At 41.1% G+C, this 22,388-nt stretch overlaps 1 protein-coding gene across 1 annotated transcript in view; it reads left to right on the plus strand.

The window, feature by feature from the left end:
• Positions 1 to 22,388, plus strand: part of helz (helicase with zinc finger) — a 63,367-nt gene that overhangs the window by 24,683 nt on the left and 16,296 nt on the right. Inside the window, exons 19-22 of the mRNA XM_026207454.1 lie at positions 3,441 to 3,588; positions 3,765 to 3,948; positions 6,021 to 6,249; positions 19,877 to 20,081. Of these exons, the coding sequence (XP_026063239.1) occupies positions 3,441 to 3,588; positions 3,765 to 3,948; positions 6,021 to 6,249; positions 19,877 to 20,081 (766 nt within the window). The remainder of the gene's footprint in view (positions 1 to 3,440; positions 3,589 to 3,764; positions 3,949 to 6,020; positions 6,250 to 19,876; positions 20,082 to 22,388) is intronic.

Consider the following 22,388-nt stretch of genomic DNA (forward strand, 5'->3'; position numbering starts at 1 on the left):
TGCACGTGTCTGCCAGCAGATTCTCCAGTCTCTCACAAACACGTCTTTGTCTCTTTCTTACTGTCTGCTTCTCTCTCTTGTTTCTGCTTCGGTCTTTCTCCATTTAACTTTCGGGTTGGTTTTTATGTAGATATATGTAAGACCTAAATCAGAGGTTCTCAACTATGACAATGTAACCAAAACAAAGGATTTTCTCATAATGTCACAGACTGCAGGAAAAAAGCACTCTAAATCCAAATAATTAAAAGCTACCAACCGTAATTAGGGGAGTAAAATAAGTAGACTCATTAACTAAAAATGAAGAAAATGCTTTCCATTTTCGGTTGTTGCCCGAGGCTGTACTGTGCAAATGCCAACATAGACAGGTTCTTGTGTAGAGGAATATTCAGGGCAATTTACCAAAGGAATTGCAAATTGTATTTATTTTTATTTAATTTTTATATTGATTGTTTGATTTTGAAAACACAGGAGTTAGGCTATGCTAATTTATTAATGATAACGATTAAACATAAGAAAGATGCACATTACTATCTTTGTAAATGAGAAACTGTGAATCAAGCAGCAGTAATAACGTTAACAATAACAATACAATTTCAAACAAAATTACATATTTATTCTAGCGTTTAACATTTACAAGTTTAATTAAATGTCAGTAACTTCCCAGCAGTATTTCTGTCACCTGTTGGCAAAGTTGTGTAACTTAGAGAGCAACCCTTGTTATGTCGCGATCACGACAAAAATTGCTAAATTTGCAGTTGCATTTAGATCATACCAGTTTATACATCCACATATGGGAAACACAATTGAAAATACAATTGGTAATGGTGGAAAAAAAAGTCCTGAATATTCTTCCATATTCCCCTCATCCTCGAACAATGAATGAAAACACCACAAACATGACAGATCTAAAGGAGTGTTTCCTGGTTTAATTTCCCTTGTGAAATTAAGATTGACATTTATTTATGTTAGAATTTTCATTAAAGTGTCAAATACCTGGCAACATGCCTTCTCTGATAGGAAGGTGATTAAAATGCCCAACATATAATAATAATAAAATACAATGAAATCTGAAAGTCCCCTAGTGAAAATGAAAAATGGGATGATCTTTGCTTTAATGACAGCAGCACTCGAGCTCCATAAACTCCAGGAATTTTGTCAAACCTTATGATCATGTACTCCAACTACATTTGACAGAATTTTGAGCTTCAATTAAAACGTGCTTATTTGATTTAATGACCTAGAAATAGTGCAGAATAATATTTCAATAATGCTTTATAATATGGTCATATAAGTTAGTGGTGATTAATGAATTACATTTGTTATGGTATGTCTTTTTTTATTTATAAAAATACATGGTCACACCTTATTTTTAGGGTCCATTTCTCGCTATTAACAAACCTTAAACTATTACTTTTTCCTCAATTAACTTCTAAGTTGCTTCTTATCAATTGTTAGGAAGTTGCCAAGTTTAGGTATTGGTAGGATTAGAGATGTAGTATGCTTTATAATTATATTTAAGTGCTAATAAACAGCCTAATAATAGGCATCCTAATAAGCAACCAGTTAATGGTCAGAATTGGACCCGGAATGAAGTGTTACCAAAAACATCTGTTCATTATTAGATAATGTTAACTCAGGTCCATTAAATAATATTAACAGATAAAACTTTATATTTTTTGTAGTGTACTGGTAAATATTGAAATTTACACTTTTTACAATTTAAGATTTTTGTAATCAAAAAATGCAAAAACTTCTTGCACAGTGTGATATATTTATTTCAGTTGTGTACTTAACATTATCCCGAAAGTTAGAAATTTGTAAATCCAGGAGAAATTCCAATTTTTAATAATGGCTCCTTCCTGGTCCTTGTCACCCATCAATGAGGTAATTTCCACACTATCCTCAGTTTCCGCTTGTAGAAACTGGCAACACACGGACAAAAATGCTGCAGTACAGTTAAACTAAATCCATTACAGCTATTGTGAATAAAATAACAATGAAATAAAGTGTTGACCGCAGCAATAAATTTAGATCTGCTCTGTTAAACGCATTATTTTTTTTACGTGTTTTTATATGGTGCACATTCTAACCAATCACACACAAGTCCAGTGAGCTTATGAATGCAATGGCCAATCAGAGGCGTTCAGATTCGCTGACTGAATTCAGCTCTTACGCAAATACTCTCATCATAATAACAAAGTGCAGATGTACGTATGATGTAAGAACAAGATTCATTCATAAAACCGTGTATAGACAGCTTTCCTGATTATAACGGGAGTTTTTTGAGTGCTTAAACTCGCGCTAAACTGAAGTCAGTGATACTGTTCTTAGACAATGTAAATGTTTTTTGTTTGCTTTCTATGTATAATTTATTCGCTGTTTGAATAACTGGGAAAGTACAGGTAATACATTTTTTTTTCATTAATTTCCTCATCTTTGAACATCCTCCTTCACAGCGTCATCAAGCTTCGCCTTTTTGAAAATGCAACCTCTAGCAGCAAAAACGTACATATTGTGCCTTTTAAGATTAATAAATGCTATTTTAGTTGATGTTAACTAATGTAGTGGTTTAGGGTTAACAAATGGCACCGTACTGTATAGTGTGATTAATATTCCTCATTTATTTAGCATATTTTTGTATTGGATTAACTAGCCCTAAGCTGTTATTTCTGTTTATATAGATACCAAATGACAGATTTTCAATGTGGACCCAGACTTTGAACCCTGGTGTATATTCTTAAATTACTTTATGTAAATCTATCTGAACATGAAACATAATCCCCCTGGGAGCAGTTTCAATCCAAGTTTTAAATGTAGATTATTTTCTAGGGACTGACAAGGCACTGCATGCAAAAATTGAGGCTTATAGCCACAAACACAGATGGTACAGTTGATGCCAACAGTAACACATTTGCTGTAAATCCCTGTTTGGACTCCCAGTCATGTGTTTTGAGATTGAAATCTGACAAAACAGAAGAAAGATGGCAGCCAAAGACACCTCCCTGAGCTGCGGGAGCCATGCTGACACCTTTGTAAATTGAGTGCAATTCTGTTTTGGATGCGTTCAATCACTTGCTGAATCATTTGCCCCTCCAAATATCCAACGCTTTCAACCCGAGAAGTCAGAGGAATGACTAAACCGTCCTTGATTGGAGAGCTTTGTCAAATTGTTAATTAAAATGGACATGAGTGTCTTCAACAGAAATTTACATGATGTCGGATTTTATTGAATCATTTTGCATGCAATCTACATAATTAGTGCTGTGCAACATTTGAGTGAGTAATATTGAATTCCACTAATGCAGAATGTGTTAATATATCTGCCGAAGCTGTTAATAAACCCATTGCAATGATGAATACATTCGACAACATCTGAAATCTCATACTGTTTAGATTTGAATATTTAGGAAGTGCTAACCGTGTGTTCTGGCTGACCACAGATATACGTCTGAGCTCTTCTACGAGGGCAAACTGATGGCCAGCGGGAAGCAGCCGCCCCATAAAGACTTCTACCCTCTGACCTTCTTCACTGCCCGTGGAGAAGATGTGCAAGAGAAGAACAGCACGGCTTACTACAACAACGCTGAGGTAACCCCAAAATTAACAAGAAATTGTGCTTTTGTTGATGTTTTCCCTTCCGATCCAATATATATTCATGCTGGAATTGGTGTAAACAGACCTTACTTCTGACTGAATGTGTATATGAATGTTTTGGAGCATTCTCATTGAGAATCCGTTGGGAATGCACTGTTGGCCCTCTGCAGGTGTTTGAGATAGTTGAGCGGGTGGAGGAGATGAGGAAGAAGTGGCCTGTGGCCTGGGGGAAGCTGGACGAAGGAAGTATCGGTGTGGTCTCGCCCTACGCCGACCAGGTCTTCAGAATCAGAGCCGAACTCCGCAAAAAGAGGATGCCTGAAGTCAGCGTGGAGAGAGTGCTCAATGTCCAGGGTGAGTGAAAGATGCCAGATCAACAGTGTGTTGTACAAATTGCTCTAGTTGTGTAGTTTCTTGGGGAAAATTGTGTTATCATGCAAATTGTGGATGCTGGACACTGGTGGTGGAAACAATACACAATAAAGCACCATATAAATGTGTCATTCATTCATCAATTCATTCAATCGTGGGACATTTAGATGTTTAAAATAAACTTCTTTCCATGCTAGGTTAAAGGAGTAGTTGAAAATGTACTCATTCTGAGGCCATTCGAGATTAGTTTGTTTCTTCATGGGAACCGATATGGAGAAATTGAGCATTGAATTAGTGAATTACATGCAGTGAATGGGTGCCATCAAAATAAAAGTTCAAAAAGCTGATAAGAGCATCCCGATAATCCATAAGTAATCCATGATTCCACTACATCAATTAACATTTTGAAGTCAAAAGTTTATTCAAGATTTTTGTTTGGATTTGCTATACTTTGTCACTGAGGAGGTTTGTTCACAGATTTAGTTTTACTGTTACTTAAATTTACTTAAATTTACTGTTGTTCGGCAAAATTTAGCAGACGAGTTCCAGTCATTTTAATAGACCTCCATGTGATCTGAAATTTCATGTGAAGATGAAAACGTTATTTTGCAAAGAGTTTAAAGAGATAGTTCACCCAAAAATGAAATTCTGTCATTACTTATTCACCCCCATGTCGTTCCAAACCCGTGAGACCTTCGTTCATTTTTTCGGAACACAAATTAAGATATTTGTAATGCGTTCCATGAGCTCTCTGACCCTCCCATAGACAGCAAGAATCCTAACACGATCAAGGCTCAGAAATGTAGCAAGGACATTGTTAAAATAATCCATGTGACATCAGTGGTTCAACCGTAATTTTACGAGAATACTTTGTGCGCAAAGAAAACAAAAATAACAACTTTATTGAACAATTCATCTCCTCCGTGTCAACCTAAAGCTCCATTTTGGAGAGTATCACATACTTTAAAAAAAAGAAAAAAAAGAATGCACATTGATACGTTGTTTACGTTCATATCAAAGTGTAAACAACGAATCTGCGTACATACATTATTTACATACGTGATGCTCTACAAAATGGCGCAATAGGGTGACTAGGTGGAAACAAATTGTTAAATAGTCGTTATTTTAATTTCCCTTTAAGTTAGCTGTGCAGATTTGGTGCTTTGACCACCAGAAAGCAGCTTGAATGTGACTTTGGGGCAGAAAATGTATCCATTTAAGAGAAAATATATGCATTATATATGCAATTTCCACATCAGGAATGTACCATTGCTGCCTTAAAATGCTGCCCCTAGAGGAAGATCACTAGGTTTGAGACCAAACCCCATGTGTCAGCCCAAATGGGTGGCAGAGAGAGCAAGTTTACCAGACAGCAATTTCTTCTGTCAGATGTGTGATTGGTGTCTGAGAAAATAGCTGGTGTCCTGCAGGTTTCATTTGAAAAGCCAGATTGGTTTGTGCATAATTGATGGCGTTTGGTTCAGCCCGTTGCGTTGAAATCAGCTTTTTAATGGATGAAGAAATTCCCGTAACTCGGCTGCTTGTTTGGCACAGAGATTCATTTTAAGTCATTATAACCTGATTCATGCTCATCTGGCTGCCAATCTGACCTGGGCACCAAAGAAGAGAAGTCACTGCTAGTTCTGCAGTTGTCAAAAATCATAGGTTGTTACAAGAGATCTTCTCTTATTATAGTGACATTCATTTCCTCCGAAATACCTCCAGGGTCAACATGAAATCAGATTTGACCCTGCTTTCTCAAAGCATCATTACATAATTCACCAGTATTAAAACAGAATGAAAGCTCAAGGATTTGATGCGTTTAGAGCTTGAGGGTTTGAACATTTAAAAGTGAAGGATTTAAGACATGAATGTTACAATTGTAACTTGTAGCATAAAATTATTACAATGATCAAATGTGGTTTATTTTACAGCATTGTTGCTGTCAGTATATTTCAGTGTCGTTCACTTTTTAAGGCAGGAAGTTATGTTGATTTTGTATCGGATCAGCCATCAGCAACATATTAATAACACGGATCTGCTCTTGTCCGTAGGTAAGCAGTTCCGCGTGCTGTTCTTGAGCACCGTTCGCACGCGTCACACCTGCAAACACAAGCAGACGGCCATCAAGAGGAAGGAGCAGCTGGTGGAGGACTCCACTGAAGACCTGGATTACGGCTTCCTGTCTAACTACAAGCTGCTGAACACCGCCATCACTCGAGCGCAGTCCCTGGTGGCCGTGGTGGGAGACCCCATCGCTCTCTGCTCAGTGGGACGCTGCAGGTAATCAGATGCTTTTTAAATAGCTTTAAAACTCACTCTGTTGGAGTTCAGGACTGTTTGTTTATTTTTGAAAATGTGAACAATAAATGGGGGGTTGTTTAAGCATTTCTGCAATAAAAGAAACAACTTGAACCATTGCGCTCTGAATGTTGTCGCGCTCGTTGACGTGAATAGGCCTGTCTGGATGTGTGCGCTGGGCAGACAGTGGCTCGTTGCTGTCTGGTTGTACCTGTGTAGGCAGTGTCCCCACAGGAAGAGCTGTCCCTCTGTCTTCCCATCATGCACTTCACCGCTGTCAGTTCAGACCAACACACCTCATGCACGGATGCTTTAGACATTGCTTCTACAGAAGGGACATCAAATTGTTTGGCGCCTCTCTTCAGGGTTTGGTGTGAAGCTAATGCACTCATTAACCATCACTACTGTGTGGGGAAAATCATGAAAAAAGCATTTCTGAAAATAATCAACAACAAATTTGATTATAAAGAAAACAGAACAAACTAATGCCATACCACCCTCCTCACCCTAGAGACCCAAGTAATGCCACAATAATGGACGGTCAACGCCACACACTTGCTCAACCTACGCTAACAGGATAATAGAGAAGGACAAGCCAAATCTTATCAAAGTGATCCAATTTGTTTAACAAAGTTACAGATTTAGTTTTAAATGTCATAACTTTAGTTTCTTTCAGCCTCCATTAACAGATGGAAATTTAGTTTGTTTCCAAAACCTCATAAGTTTATTTGCAACAGTAAGGCTGTAGGACAACAACTTTAATTTAATTTGTTTTGATTCTGATGCCAATTTAATATTGACTCATGGATTCAATCTGATGGTTCTGGCTTAAGAAAACCACATTTTTGTTAATTTGTTGAAAGGCTGCAAGTTATTTTGTCCCATTCTCAATGCAGACCTGTCTTTGTTTGGAATGACAAACTCTATGTTGGTAACATTATTTGCGGTATACCAAAAAAAAAGCATAGTGGGTGCGATGCTATAACCCACAGTAAACCATTTCTCAAACTATTTCATTTCACATTTATCCTATTTGATTCACTCACTGAAATAAGCATGTAACATAATAGGTTGTAATAAAAATGTAGTCATTACCTTATGAACTCTTATGAGCATACTTTTTGTTAAACAAACGAAACAAAAAAGTAGGCAGTATATACCGTGCATTTTCCAACCATTGATTAAACAATCAGCCTTGGGTTTAAGAATCAGTGGTAACACTTTAGAATAGGGAACACACATTTACTACAAACTCCCGTAAATTCAAATACATAAAGCAAGAAGCTGTGGTTTACAATATATGTATAACAGCTTAAACCCCTTTTTCTGTTTCACTGTATAAATTCACTGTAAACCATGACTTCATGGGGCTTATTGCTTTTATAAAACAGTTATACCATATATGTAGCAAAGTTTCACAAAATAAAACCAAGCAAATAAAATGTGATATTAATAAAAGCATTATTCTTCCACCAAATGATGTAATTCCTCAGAAACAGTTGTGGTTGCAACAAAGTGGTTGCCGATTAACACACAAGTAAACAAAGGTGTATGTTTGTAGAGTAATTTACAACAGCTTCGAACGTGGCTCAACCAATCAGTATCAAGGACTATCCATTTTATAACTATTTAATTTTTAATAGTAGGTGTGTAACGGTACATGTATTCGATACAGGTCTATCGCACCTGCGTCCATTTTTAACAAAAGAGAGAAAGAGATTCATGGCGTGTGAAAATCAGGGGGACGCAAGGGAAATTAAGAACCTCTGCTTTAGAAAATTTATTTTGAATCTTGTGAATCCATTAGAATCGTTAGAAAACAGAATCGCGATTCACATATGATACCGATTTTTGCGTGCACCTCTAGTTTTCTCGTCCTCTTCTCTAAAGCCGCACAGCATGACCTCGCCCCCTTTGCTGTCTTTTCCAGAGGGTGTGGTTTTCAGGGTTTGTGATGGCACGAACCCAGGAAGTAACTCGTTGTAGTCCCTACCAGCTGTTTTTGTAGGCATTAAACTGCCAGAATTTTAAAAGATGATATCTCAGTTTGCATTGAATTCACAGCTTTGTACCTTTGCAGATAATGTTTATGCTTAAACGGCAACATTACAAACTAACTAACGTTAAAAAGGTGCAATGTTCCCTAATCTAAAGTGTTATTAAATAAATACAATAAATACAAATTTTTTTATATAAACCTAGGCCTAATAGCAAATGTACAAATACAAGAAAGCAGTGAATATGGTTATCTAGCTAGCAGGAAGGTAAGAGTTGCCTGTGACCTTTGACCCCTTGTGTTTTGGCTCTTGTGCTGGTTCTCTGATGTGAATATGACAGTGTGTATTGCTGTCGGGCAGGGTTGGACATTCTGTGTGTTTATATCGGTATGTTGACACTCGGAGAGCTGTCTGTCACTTTGCTGGCAGCCCTCTGCTCTTTCGGCTCTATCCTCCCTAGCTGCAGCTCTGCTGTCACTATGGAGACAGACTCGCATCAACCAATAGCTAGAGCCCAGCCACAGGAAATGTCAAGCCGAAGGGCCTGGCAATTAAATCTGTGAGTGCGGCGAGAACTCTGTGTTCTGAGCTAGCTGAATGGACAGCACTGTTTAACTGACTTCATTAATCGAAACCTTAACCTCGTGACATGACAAATCATGACTGTGATGAACATTTATACCCCAAAATATAAAGTAAAAATAGTAATAATAATAAAATAATATATAATAATTTTTGTCTATTTTTTTTTTCAGTGTTACAAAAATACCTCCAAGAAGTACGTATATTGTAATTGATTAAACTTGAACTAAAAAAAGTTATAAAACTTTGTGTGTGTGTATATATATATATATATATTAGTACAGACCAAAAGTTTGGAAACTATTTTTAATGTTTTTGAAAGAAGTTTCTTCTGCTCATCAAGCCTGCATTTATTTGATCAAAAATACAGAAAAAACTGTAATATTGTGAAATTTAACTTAAAATAATAGTTTTCTATTTGAATATACTTAAAAAAAAATATATATATATATATATTCCTGTGATGTAAAGCTGAATTTTTCAGCATCATTACTCCAGCCTTCAGTGTCACATGTAACATTCAGTCGATCACATGATCCTTTAGAATTCATTCTAATATTCTGATTTATTATGAGTGTTGGTAACAGTTCTGCTGTGTAATATATTTGATCAATAAAAGGTTAAAAATAACTGCATTTATTCAAAAAAAAGCAGCAGAACTGTTTCCAACTTTGATAATGAATCATCATATTAGAATGATTTCTAAAGGATCGCGTGATAATGATCCTGAAAATTCAGCTTTGCATCACAGAAATAAATGATAATTTAATGTATAATAAATTTAAAAACAATTATTTTAAATTGTAATAATATTTCACAATATTACATTTTTTTTCAGTATTTTTGATCAAATAAATGCAGGTTTGATGAGCAGAAGAAACTTCTTTCAAAAACATTAAAAATAGTAATATTTCCAAACTTTTGGTCTGTACTGTTTATATAACAATACAATATTATTACTATGAACTTTATTTTGCATTACAGTAATAAAAATGACAAAGTCGTATTATATGAGAATGAGAATTTTGGGAGTCAAATGTGCCTGATTGGCATGAACATTTTCATTACAGTAATGAAATGACAAAAAGCCATTGCAATGAGAATTTTCAAGATCAGATTTGCTTATTTGTCATGAAAATGTCACAATGGTTCTAATAGGCTTCATTTCATTTAGCAAATTACAGTTTCGAACAACTTTCTTGCCCTTTTATTATTATTTTTTTTTAATGTATTTTTCCTATCCCATACTACTACTTTATGGGGTAACATGAGATTCCCTTATACACCTTTGACAGATAAATATGTTTGATACAGTTCTAGCTGACTGCTGTATAACACATCCACTGTCTTCAAGCTGTTTTGCATCTAATTCAGTCTGTCACTGTATCTTCAACTTGTCAGCTCCTCATCAAGCTCCTGATTACTTCAATCAGTTCCGCTTCCTCAAGGCCTCATCATATTATCTGAAATGAGTTCTGCTGTCTGTAGAGGAGGGAGCACAAACTATTGCTCGTGGAGTTGGCATGTACTGCGAACTTGATGTCTTGAGCTGTCTGGAACAGATATGGCTCGTGTTGTTGTGTGTGACACTGGAAGATGTGAAAGTGTGTAGCACTGCTGAGATCACGACAGATTTCCCATCTGGGCGGTGAAGTATAGCGTCTCTGCTTGAGCTGTTGCTTAGAGGTTTGTGCTGCAAATGCATCAACCCTTAAAATTATACCAAATTGTAATCATTTATTAGGTACATATTGCACATTAGGTGCAACATGCTTAAAGATTGCAGTAACTATGCACTGCATGTGGCGGAGTTTACATTAGCCTTGAAATTGCGCAAACTAAAATTGCAATTCGAAAATACAGCTGATGTAAACGTGAAATTTGCAAAAGCTCCAATATATTGCAAAAAAAATTTTACGCTCCCATGAGGTGGTTTTCCGGGCAATTTGAAAGTAAAAAAATGATGACTAGTGCAGTGGCTGCGATAAACCTACCGGCATCTGTTGCAATGACTTATTACGAGAGGAAAAAATTACATTTAGGCGCATAACATCAGTTTATGGAAACACTGTCATTTAACATTAGGTTTAATAATTTATTATTGTAGCTGGCTGATAAACTGTTTAGCAGATTGTCATCTTGTGTTACTTCCCAAATCCAGCAGTGTTATCAGTGAAAGATTACTTACAAATTGTAATCCATTACTGATTACAAATTACATGGCAAAAATTTTCGTTAGTAGCGCAATCCTTTACATATGTATTTTAGCTAATGTAATCAGATTACTTTAGACCTATCGTTTTTCACATTAATTAATTAGGATACCATACCATATAGACAATAAAATGCAAAGAATAAAACATTCATTAAATGTGACTCTGTTCAGATTAAAAACAAAATGTCCTTAGGGTAAATAAAGTTCCCTTTCAATACTTCACTCGTACTGCGTCGAAGACGCATATGGGGAAAAACCCCCTTTTTCTCCTGAACTGAAGCCTTATTCAATCACGCAGTGAAACTGCACAGCCATTGGATCGTGCAGTGCTATTAAAACAAACCAATGGCTTGGCAGCGGTGCTGCACGAACCTATGGCAGCGAAGCCCGCCAAAGCCCGCCAATATGGGCGGGGAATCTGGCTATATATTGGCCGCTTCGCCACAGGAATTCAGATTATTTCTCCTTCAGCGACGACGTCACATCGCTTCGCTGATCTCCGCTGAACTGCTCGCCGTTGACACGCCTCGCACTGGAACGCGACTGCCGGTCCCCACCGCAGATTCATCGCTTCCCTGCGGCCATCCGGTGAGATATATTGAAAGAGCAAATTTCTCTAAAAGAGCCTTTTTCTACGGCGTTGTTGCAAATGCCGTCTCGTCATTGCAGCTCGTGCAGAGCCCCTCTGCACGCTGATGACGGGCACAGCGAGTGTGTCGCGTGCTTGGGGAAACCCCACGCTGACACAGCACTCGCGGGGAATTCATGTTCTCATTGCGAGAACATGAATATCGCCTCTCTGCGCTCGCGAATCGCTTTCTTTTCAGAGAGCGATCTCGCTCCTCGCGCCCTCCCTTTTTCTTCCTCCCGCGAGCCGGCGAGGAAGAAAAGGCGGGGCAGAGGATTAAAGCAGCAGGATGAAAGCGAGCTCACGCCGGCTCAGCCCCCGCGTGCCTCGTTTTCTCCGCCCAGAGGGGATTCCCCAGTCCTCTTTGTACAGCCAGACCAGTGTCCCTCTGCTGCCGCGAGTGATCTGGTTTTGTTTGGAGGGACTGAGGAGGAACTGCTAGAGGACAGCATGTCTCTAGCCGCTTCAGATGCTGAGGAGCTGTCGGGCTCGCCGGACCCCGCCCCCTCGATGTCATCTGAACCAAACCGCTCGAAACTCGGGATGGACGCCGAGCTTATCCACGTTCTCTCCAGGGCAGTGGATGAGCTGGGTCTGGATTGGTCTCCTCCAGAGGAACCAGCCCGTAGCCGTCTGGATGAATGGTTTCTGCCGGGGCGCCAGCAAGCCCCTCGTCAGCGAACTGCTCCGTTCTTCCCGGAGGTCCACGACGAGCTCACTAAATCGTGGCGCGCCCCCTACTCAGCGCGCCTGCGTACTTCATCTTCATCCGCCCTCACCTCAATTGACGGCGCTGATGAAAGAGGATACGAACGGCTGCCGCCGCTGGACGAGTCTGTGGCCGTGCATCTCTGCCCGCCAGCAGCTATTGGATGGAAAGCCAAGGCCAACCATCCGTCCAAACCCTGCCGTACGACGTCGGCGCTCGCCGGGCGTGCCTACTCATCGGCAGGGCAAGCAGCCGCGGCGCTCCACTCTATGGCGGTGCTTCAAGTCTTCCAGGCCAAACTTCTCGCCGCCACCGACGAGTCTGGCCCAGATGTCGCCACACTCAGGGAGCTGAGAAGTGCAACAGACTTGGCGCTGCGTGCTACCAAGAGCACCGCCCAGGCCATTGGGCGCTCGATGGCTAACCTGGTCGTCTTGGAGCGCCACTTATGGCTCAACCTTACGGAGATCAAGGATGCTGACAGAGCCCAGTTCCTAGACGCACCGATCTCCCCCAGCGGCCTCTTTGGCCCGGCGATAGAGGGATTCGCCGAGCGTTTCACAGAGGCGCAGAAGTCGTCCCAGGCAATGCGACACTTCCTGCCGAAGCGCGCTTCATCTGCTGCCAGTCGCCCCAGACAGGTGCCGATTCGTCAGCCTCCTAAGCAAGCGCCAGCTGCTACCACCGCAGCCCAGCCGGTGAAACCCGAGCCTCGACACCGTTCTCGCTCGGCCACCAGACGGTATCAGTATCCCAAGCGCATGGGACCCCGGCCCAAGATAGTGCTGGACCCTGCGCCGCCGCCGTCATCCTGATCGACAGGAAAGAAAGAGGAGGGGGCTAAGTCTCGCCACAGCCGGACCACCCCCCAAACTGCCCCGTGTGTTCTGCCGTCCATCTCCAGATGTCGACGAAGTTGTTCCTGCTGCAAACAATGGGCCCTTGTTAGCGCCCAGACAGCAAAGCGCTGTTATAGTGCAAAAAATAAAAAACACACTCCTTCACAAAAAGAGCAGTTCTCCTCACACAACACTCACGAGTGCTATGTCCCCCCACGGCGGTCAATCACTCGAGTTAATACAACCTCTGTCCATCCGGGCCTCACAATGGCAAGCCATTCCCGGGGTATCAGATTGGGTCATGGGAGTAATAAAACACGGCTATTCCCTTCAGTTCGCACGACGGCCACCACGCTTTCGCGGGGCGGTCACCACTTCAGTGCACAACGAGAACGCTCACGTTCTTCGTGCCGAAGTGAAAAATCTGCTGGTGAAGGGAGCTATAGAAATCGTTCCCCCAGCACACCGCGACTCAGGGTTTTACAGCCGTTACTTCCTGGTTCCCAAGAAGGATGGTGGGCTGCGCCCCATCCTCGATTTAAGACATCTGAACCGTGCCCTCATGAGACGGCGCTTCAGAATGATCACATTGAAACAAATCCTCTCGCAAATACGCTCAGGGGATTGGTTCTTTTCGCTGGATCTGAAAGACGCTTACTTTCACATCCAGATAGCCCCCCGTCACAGGCCGTTCTTGAGATTTGCCTTCGAGGGCGTGGCTTACCAATACAAGGTCCTCCCCTTTGGGCTGTCTCTGGCGCCTCGCACGTTCACAAAGTGCATGGATGCGGCTCTCTCCCCTCTCAGGCAGAAGGGCATCCGCATTCTCAATTACCTCGACGACTGGCTAGTTCTAGCTCAGTCAGAGGGGGAGGCATTGGGTTACAGAACTGTGCTCCTCAGCCATCTGGAATGCCTGGGGCTCAGGGTGAACTTTGTCAAGAGCTCACTGTCCCCCAGCCGGCGGATATCGTTTCTGGGAACAGTGTTAGACTCAGTGACGATGAGGGCAACAATGGTGAAGGAGCGCGCTGCGGCTCTACAGCGACTTGCGGCCTCTTTCAAAATAGGTGCTTCTCGACCCCTAAAGACATTCCAGAAGCTGCTGGGTCTTATGGCGGCGGCATCGCCGGTGCTGGAGCTCGGGCTGCTTCGTATGCGCCCCCTCCAATATTGGCTGAAACCACGTGTTCCACCTCATGCATGGCGTCACGGACGCTTGAATATCAAGGTGAGTCAGGACTGTATTTCGGCCCTGACCCCTTGGAGGGACATGCAATGGATGGAACGGGGTGCTCCACTTGGTATGGTTTGCAGAAGGAAAGTGATCTCCACAGACGCGTCCAACAAGGGTTGGGGCGCGCTGTGCGAAGGGAAACCCGCTTTCGGCCAATGGTCGAAAGAGGAGAGCAGGCTTCACATCAACTGCCTCGAGATGATTGCAGTTCAACGAGCCTGCCAGAGCTTCCTGTCAGACCTAAAGAGCCACCACGTGCTGGTCAGATCGGACAGCATGACGGTGGTCTCTTATATAAATCACCAAGGTGGGCTGTCGTCGACGCGTCTCTTCAGACTGACGTCGCGACTGCTGGAATGGACCCAAAGCAATTTGGGGTCCCTGAGAGCAGTGCATCTTCCGGGCAAGCTGAACAAGGGCACGGATATGCTGTCAAGAAGCGGAGTCTCCTCAGAAGAGTGGAGACTCCACCCGCAGACGGTTCAGAAGATATGGGAGGTCTTTGGCAGAGCGGAAATAGACCTCTTTGCCTCAAAAGACAACTCTCATTGCCCAATATATTTTTCCAAGATCAAGGACGCGTTGTCCCAGGACTGGCCCAACCGTCTTCTTTATGCTTTTCCTCCGGTCCCTCTGATTCCCCAAGTAATCAGGCGGGTCAGGGACCAGAGATGCAGGGTTCTGCTTGTAGCCCCATTCTGGGAAAATCAGCACTGGATAGCCGACCTGTCGCAGATGCTGACTGCAGCCCCATGGCCCGTTCCCCTGAGACGGGACCTCCTTTCTCAGGCGGACGGGACGATTTGGCATCCACACCCAGAGAAGTGGTCTCTGCACATTTGGTCGCTCGACGGGAGCCCGCGGGACTCCCTGAGCGTGTGCTAGACACAATTTCACAGGCTAGAGCTCCGTCTACACGACGCCTCTATGCCTCCAAATGGTCTGTGTTCTCCACATGGTGTTCAGACCATGGTGAGAGCCCGACCTCTTGTGACGTATCAGTGATACTGTCATTTTTGCAAGAGCTCTTGGAGAAGGGACGATCCCCCTCCACGCTCAAGGTCTATGTAGCAACTATAGCGGCATCACACGCCCTTATAGCAGGCCAGTCGGTGGGCAGAAACGACTTAGTCGTCCGATTTATGAGAGGTGCCAGACGGCTTCATCCGCCTTGCCCTCCCACCGTCCCTTCTTGGGACCTGCCCACGGTGCTGAGAGCCCTGAAGGGGGCCCCCTTTGAACCGCTACAGTCCATAGGCCTTAAAGCCCTGTCGCTAAAGACCGCTCTGCTATTGGCACTAGCGTCTGTTAAGCGTGTGGGTGATTTGCAAGCACTTTCGATGAGCCCTAATTGCCTAGAATTCGGGCCTAACGACTCGAGGGTCGTCCTGAAACCGAGGCATGGCTATGTGCCAAAGGTGCTCTCCACACCTTTTAGAGCACAAGTGGTCACCCTCTCTGCGTTACAAAACACAGAGGAGGATCCAGGGCTGAATCTACTTTGCCCAGTGAGGGCTCTAAAAGTCTACATAGAGCGTTCTGCACCAATAAGACGATCAGAACAGCTCTTCATATGCTTTGGAAACCGCACCAGAGGGTTACCGGTCTCTAAGCAAAGACTTTCAAGGTGGATTGTGGATGCAATCCAGCTAGCCTACTCTTCTTTGGGCCTGCAAAGCCCAATTGGAGTAAGAGCCCATTCGACGAGAGCAGTGTCTTCGTCTTGGGCATGGTCTAATGGTGTGACTATCGCAGAAATTTGTGAGGCGGCTGGCTGGAGCTCGCCGTCCACATTTGCTAGATTTTACAATCTAGACGTCCCAGCGCTTCATGCTAGGGTACTTTCTGTGTGAAGGTCACCTTCTTGTTCCTCATTTGCATGCTCTTGGCCATTCTTGCCCAAGGCTCAAACTCTACTCGTATGCACTCGGTCCCTTGGCTACTGAGGCGATACGAACACGGGATGATCAGGCTAGGCCAGACGTAACCTCATTGAGCTTATTCTGCCCCTAGTTGCTATTATCATATCTTGGTTTAACAAATCAAGTTTGATTGCGTTGGTCGTCCTCCCTTCTTAGCATGGCGTGATTGAACTGGGTTCCCATATGCGTCTTCGACGCAGTACGAGTGAAGTATTGAAAGGGAACGTACTCGGTTACTAACGTAACCTCGGTTCCCTGAAATACGGGAACGAGTACTGCGTTCCTTGCCATGCTAAAAAGGCTGCACAACTCAGTCGTCGCTTCAGTCGAAGTAACCTGAATTCCTGTGGCGAAGCGGCCAATATATAGCCAGATTCCCCGCCCATATTGGCGGGCTTTGGCGGGCTTCGCTGCCATAGGTTCGTGCAGCACCGCTGCCAAGCCATTGGTTTGTTTTAATAGCACTGCACGATCCAATGGCTGTGCAGTTTCACTGCGTGATTGAATAAGGCTTCAGTTCAGGAGAAAAAGGGGGTTTTTCCCCATATGCGTCTTCGACGCAGTACTCGTTCCCGTATTTCAGGGAACCGAGGTTACGTTAGTAACCGAGTACGTTTTATGGCTTTCAGAAGTTTTCTTTAAAAATAAAACACTTGAAAGCATGGGGTTTTGAACTCAGATTTCAGAATTGTTGACTCATGTTCACAGATAATACATTTTGACCCCCCCAAAAAAAGAAAAATACTAGATTTGCCACGGGCTTAAACTCACATCAGTCAACCACTGACTCTGTCTGTACTGTGACGCAAGCAAACCTAGCTTGTACATTATCTTCAAGCATCTCTTATCAGCCTTAAACCCACCAAAATCGTACAGCTTCAAACGTTACAAGATCCCTCATCTGGCGCTAAATTACACGGTGACGCATCGAATTTCTCCAGCTCTGAGTCACAGTGGAGGTCTGAGATTGTATGAGATTGATGTCACTGGAGTCAGGATTGTGAATTTCCCCTTCCAAGCTGCAGCGATATGAAATACAGGTATTAGAAAGAGAATCAGTCATATTTCTCCCTTCCATGTGTCTTTACCAGTCAGCCGTGAGATCAGATTTGGTTTGTGAGTTTGAGTGTTTTGTAACTCATTAAGTTGATATTCAATGGTGCATGAACTCCATTGTTTTCACTCAGGAACGTTCACTAACTCGAATATGAGCAGCATGTCATTTTGTTCTTCAAGGGTTCCAGTTCTGCGCCTTGTTTTACATACTGGATTAATAATGGATGTTTTTACCCCTTGGGGATTCTCAGAATGGAAATCTGTACTATAGCTAAAAGTAGCTATGAGTACTGTTTTCAAAATGCTCCAGCAACAAGGTCGTTTATAACAGATGCAATAAAACAATGAATCTGGTTGAAAAATCTTAAAATCAGCGCGAGCTGAATAAATAACCAAACGCTTTCTTAAACCGTCCTCTCTTTCTGTGGAATTGGAAAATCCAGTTAATTCAAATGAAAGAGTTTTCAGACAGCTCTTGTAAATGATCCCATTTAAAGAGCAGCAGTCCCTGCATGGCATTATAATTGTTTTTTGTTAGTTTTTTTTTAAATCATGAAACCTTTATTAAATTCTGCTCTCTTACTCGATTTGAGACTCATTATAAATAAAATATCATTTAGTGCTAGTTCAAAGCTGTTTAAAATTAATACTGCACCGTAGCTGAAAAGAAAACATTTATTTGGTTCAATTGTATTTTAAATCATAAGATATTGCCCCCTTAAATAGCTTACGTGTCAAACTACTTGCGTTAGTAGCTTGTATTTTAGAGAACTACTTTTTTAACTGCAGTTTAACTTTAAATTATGAGCAGCTTGTAGTATCTCGAACGTTTGGGAAATGCTCAAATTAAAGCCCACAGAAAATCTCCACGTTTCCCCTCTTGCTCTCCATCCCACTTCATATAATCACTCTCCACTGACAACCACTGGGCATAACAAATCTAGTTATGGGCGGCTGTGTTGGTGTTGGAAAGTGTTTTATGTTTGTGAAGAGTATTTCTGATTCACTGTATTTGTCCCAGGCAGCATTGTGTTTAGATTGTTATTTTAGTGCTTGAATGTGGCTTAATTTAGATTTTGATTGTGCTATACTGATTAGTCATGAGTAAAGTGAAAGGTTATGCTCAAGCAGTTTATTTTTGGCCCTGGTCTGCATATGATTTTGGGACAAACAAGTTCAATGCTGTTGTGTGTGATTTAACAATCAGGCAGCACTAAATTGAAACTAGATGGCCCTTACATTGCAGCAAAAGAATAATGTTAAAGTTGTTTTTAAATCTTGTCAATCCAGGAATTGACACATAGCATCTTTATTTTTTAAATGTTGTTGTTTGGTTAAATAGATGCAAGGGGCAAAAAATACCAATTGAGTAAGCAGATATTAGAATGGCTTTGTCAGTTGGTTTTGAGTAAGGGAATTTGAGAATTGGTCGCACTTTATTTTAGGGTCCAATTCTCACTATTAATAAACGATTAACTATGATTTTTGCCTCAATAAAATCCTAAACTGTATTAATAGTAAGGTAGTTGTTAAGTTTAGGTATTGGTAGGATTAGGGCTGTAGAATATGGTCTTACAGAATATTTGCTTTAAAAGTACTAATAAATAGCCAATGTGTTAATAATAGGCATGCTAAGCAACTAGTTTAGAATATAGGCTATTTACATATGTGTATATATATCTAGCAATTTTTTTTCTCTAAAAAAAATAAATAATTTTTTAACAAATGAGAGTAAAACAATTTTGCTTTGGAGTCACTGCAGATCAGCGATTTGTTCAAACATTCCACAGGAAGTAGATTTGGAATTAGAATTTTAATCATTTAAATTCAATTCAAAGAATTTCATCACAGGCAGTGTATTTTGGGAAATGAAATGTTCTTCAACCACAGTCAACAAAATAAACTTCATTTAATATGATGAAATATTTAAACCAAACAGCTATTCTATTTGTCTGTGTTTTTATTTTTCAAAACTTTCAAATAAGGCATTGTCAAGAAAAACATTTATTTTCTAGTAAAAAATGAATGTCTTATTTTTTTCCTCAATTCGTTGCTTTTCGTTCAAATTCAAGCTGCAATTCAGCATCCTGCTGGCTACCTCAGTTCATCGTAATAAAGTTTAAAAGACAACCTTATTATTCTGATACTTATTAGTTATTTTAATTATTTTACTAAATTATTAAAAGAGACTTCCAAACTGACAGGTTACTGGTTTGAATAATAATTTCCTTGACTTGCGAATGTGTTATTTTAGTTTTTCCCAATATGTTGGTCTTGATTTCTAGGTGGGTCCTAGCACAATGTTTTGGAACTTCTGATCTTGACTGTCCCTTCTTGGTTTATTTTTTGTTGATGGGGCATATATAGTGAGGGACATCTTTGTGTTTTCACTCACAATCTGTGCCTCTGTTCGGTCCTTCGCAGAAAGTTCTGGGAGACCTTCATCTCCATCTGTCATGAGAACCAAAGTCTCCACGGCATCACCTTTGAACAAATTAAAATCCAGCTGGAGGCCCTGGAGCTAAAAAAGACCTACGTGCTCAACCCGCTGGCCCCAGAGTTCATCCCTCGTGCCCTGCGCTCGCAACATCCCCAGGGTCCCGGCAAGCACCAGCACTCCCCACCCAAGGTAGGAGTCTTCATTCTGTACGAACCCCAATCATTGTAAATCAGATTACTTGGAAATTTGAACAGACCCCTAAACTAGTCAGAAGCTACACCAAAAACAAGTCAGACTCCCATATACAGTTTTTCTGAATGAGAAAGGTAGCCGTTTTGCCCTTGATTTTATTGCGTTCCTCTTCCATTTCACACAATGGATGTCACAATTGGGCTTATAGCACCTAAAGACCTCCTCACAATACAAGATATTCCTTCCAAATTGGCCAATTTTATAACTCCTCTCAGTTCATCTCTTGTGCACGAAAAGAAGGACGTGACTGTCGCAACGTCTGCTCTGATACGGTCAGTGGCATCCACGGCAGAGGGTTTGATATGACTTGCTGTGATGTGGAGTCATGCATGCTCTCCCCCGCTGACATTAATAAAAGTGTTTGGTTGTGTGAGTGGTGGAAAGCATCCGTCTAAATGCAAGTGAGCTCTCGCACCCTCAAAATGAATAATATACCAATCAATCCTCATCCCTCAGGGGAGGAAGGTAAACATGCCAAAATAGATGATTGAGGAGACCTACTTTTCCCCCTTTTTTCTGCAGTTCAAAGCTGTATCCGTTTCTCCTCACCCCCTCCGTTTCATTTGGACTAAGCATAGAGGATTAACAAGTCATGTTTAAAGCATTCCTGTTCATTTTCCCAGAAGATTTACAAATTATTGTTTTTAAAAAGCAACTTAATTGCTACTTTTGAATCGGTCTCAATGGAGAAACACAGTTTTGGCCATCAGGTTGATGTATTTCGACCATCTACCAACTGGAGCTACAGAGGTTAACATACCCTTCAAATTACTAACCTCCAGAATTGTCAGAATAATGGGAAAATTGGGAATAATGGGAAAATTAGGTGTTTAAGTTTGTAAACCACCAAAGTCAACATTTCCTATACACAAATGGCCTGTCCCAATACTAGGGCTGCCCTCGACTAAAGATTTTTCTGGTCGACTAGTAATCATTAATTTGAAGCATTAGTCGCATATTAATAAACCATTTAAATTATTTGGCCCTTTAATTGTGTACATAGCCTTATAAGTGCTCAAGTACACGCAAAAAGCTTGCCACAGCGCACCGGCAGAAGTAATGATTATGAATGTGTCAAGGAAAAACAGTGAGGAGGCTACATTAAGAATGTAATAATTCACCGATAAACTAGTCAAGTGCTTTCTTTGGTTTAAGAGATTAAGTCAGCGACTCATACTCATCTGTACAACTAGCAATGCACCTGTATGCATGTGTCATATGGATTACATAATCTGAGAATATTCGTCTTCCATTTGAATTGGTTTATTTGAAAGTAGACATTTTACTCTATATAGATATATTTTTCATGTCTATAAGTCAAAATGCGCAGAGTTTGGTGCTCAAGTTCAGAGAGCAAGATGTCTAAAAGCGCATCCTTGTTTAGTTTCATTATTTTACAGAAGCGCAATGTTTTGTTGGTATTATTAGTGTACACAAACTTAGTCTTTACAGTTTTGAAAAATGTATTATTCTTATCTGTATGACCAAAAAAATGACAGAGTAGGCCTATTTTAAGAGGAAGTGAGCACACGGCTCAGTTGTTCAGCTTCCTCACTCTGCACAGACACTTAAATAGAGTGCATTTCTCTAGGTTGACATCAAATTGAGCAGCCCTGTAAAGTTGCTGCTACTTGCATATTTCAGGTAAGTCATAATTGAATTAATGAGCTTTGGATGTTCAGCCTGATGTACTGCCACATAGAAGAGCCGTTAACGATCTGCCTGACTTCGCCAATGTGGATTTCTATTTTGTATTTTTTTCCTGCGACTAATACAATTTTGGTCAACGAAACCTCCTTGTCGACTAACAATTAGTCAGTCGACTATTAGTGGACAGTCCCATCCAATACCCACATTTGCATTCTTTGCATTTGCCTAACTGTCCACTTACATGACGAATTTACTGTATTTAGCCAAGTGTTCAAGTGGGCATAAAGATCGCAAATGTATGTAGGACTTTTTAGTTTTTTTGTGAATATCTTTTTATTTTTATTTTAACAGTACATATACAATACAGGATTTTCATAAAAAATTAAGAAAATGCACCCTCCCTACCCCAACAGGAGAGCCATAAAGGGATATTCACACCAATTTAAAAAATAAAAAATAAATAAATAAAAGCCCAAGATCACATTATTAGCATTACTCAAGTCATTCCATTCTGTTCTAGAAAATGAAGGAAGGAGTCCCAGATCCTGTAAAATGTGCTTTTTATTTGTTTAAGTCAGTCTCTCCATTGCTATA

This window comes from Carassius auratus, chromosome 28, assembly GCF_003368295.1.
Source record: "Carassius auratus strain Wakin chromosome 28, ASM336829v1, whole genome shotgun sequence".
Lineage (NCBI taxonomy): Eukaryota > Metazoa > Chordata > Actinopteri > Cypriniformes > Cyprinidae > Carassius > Carassius auratus.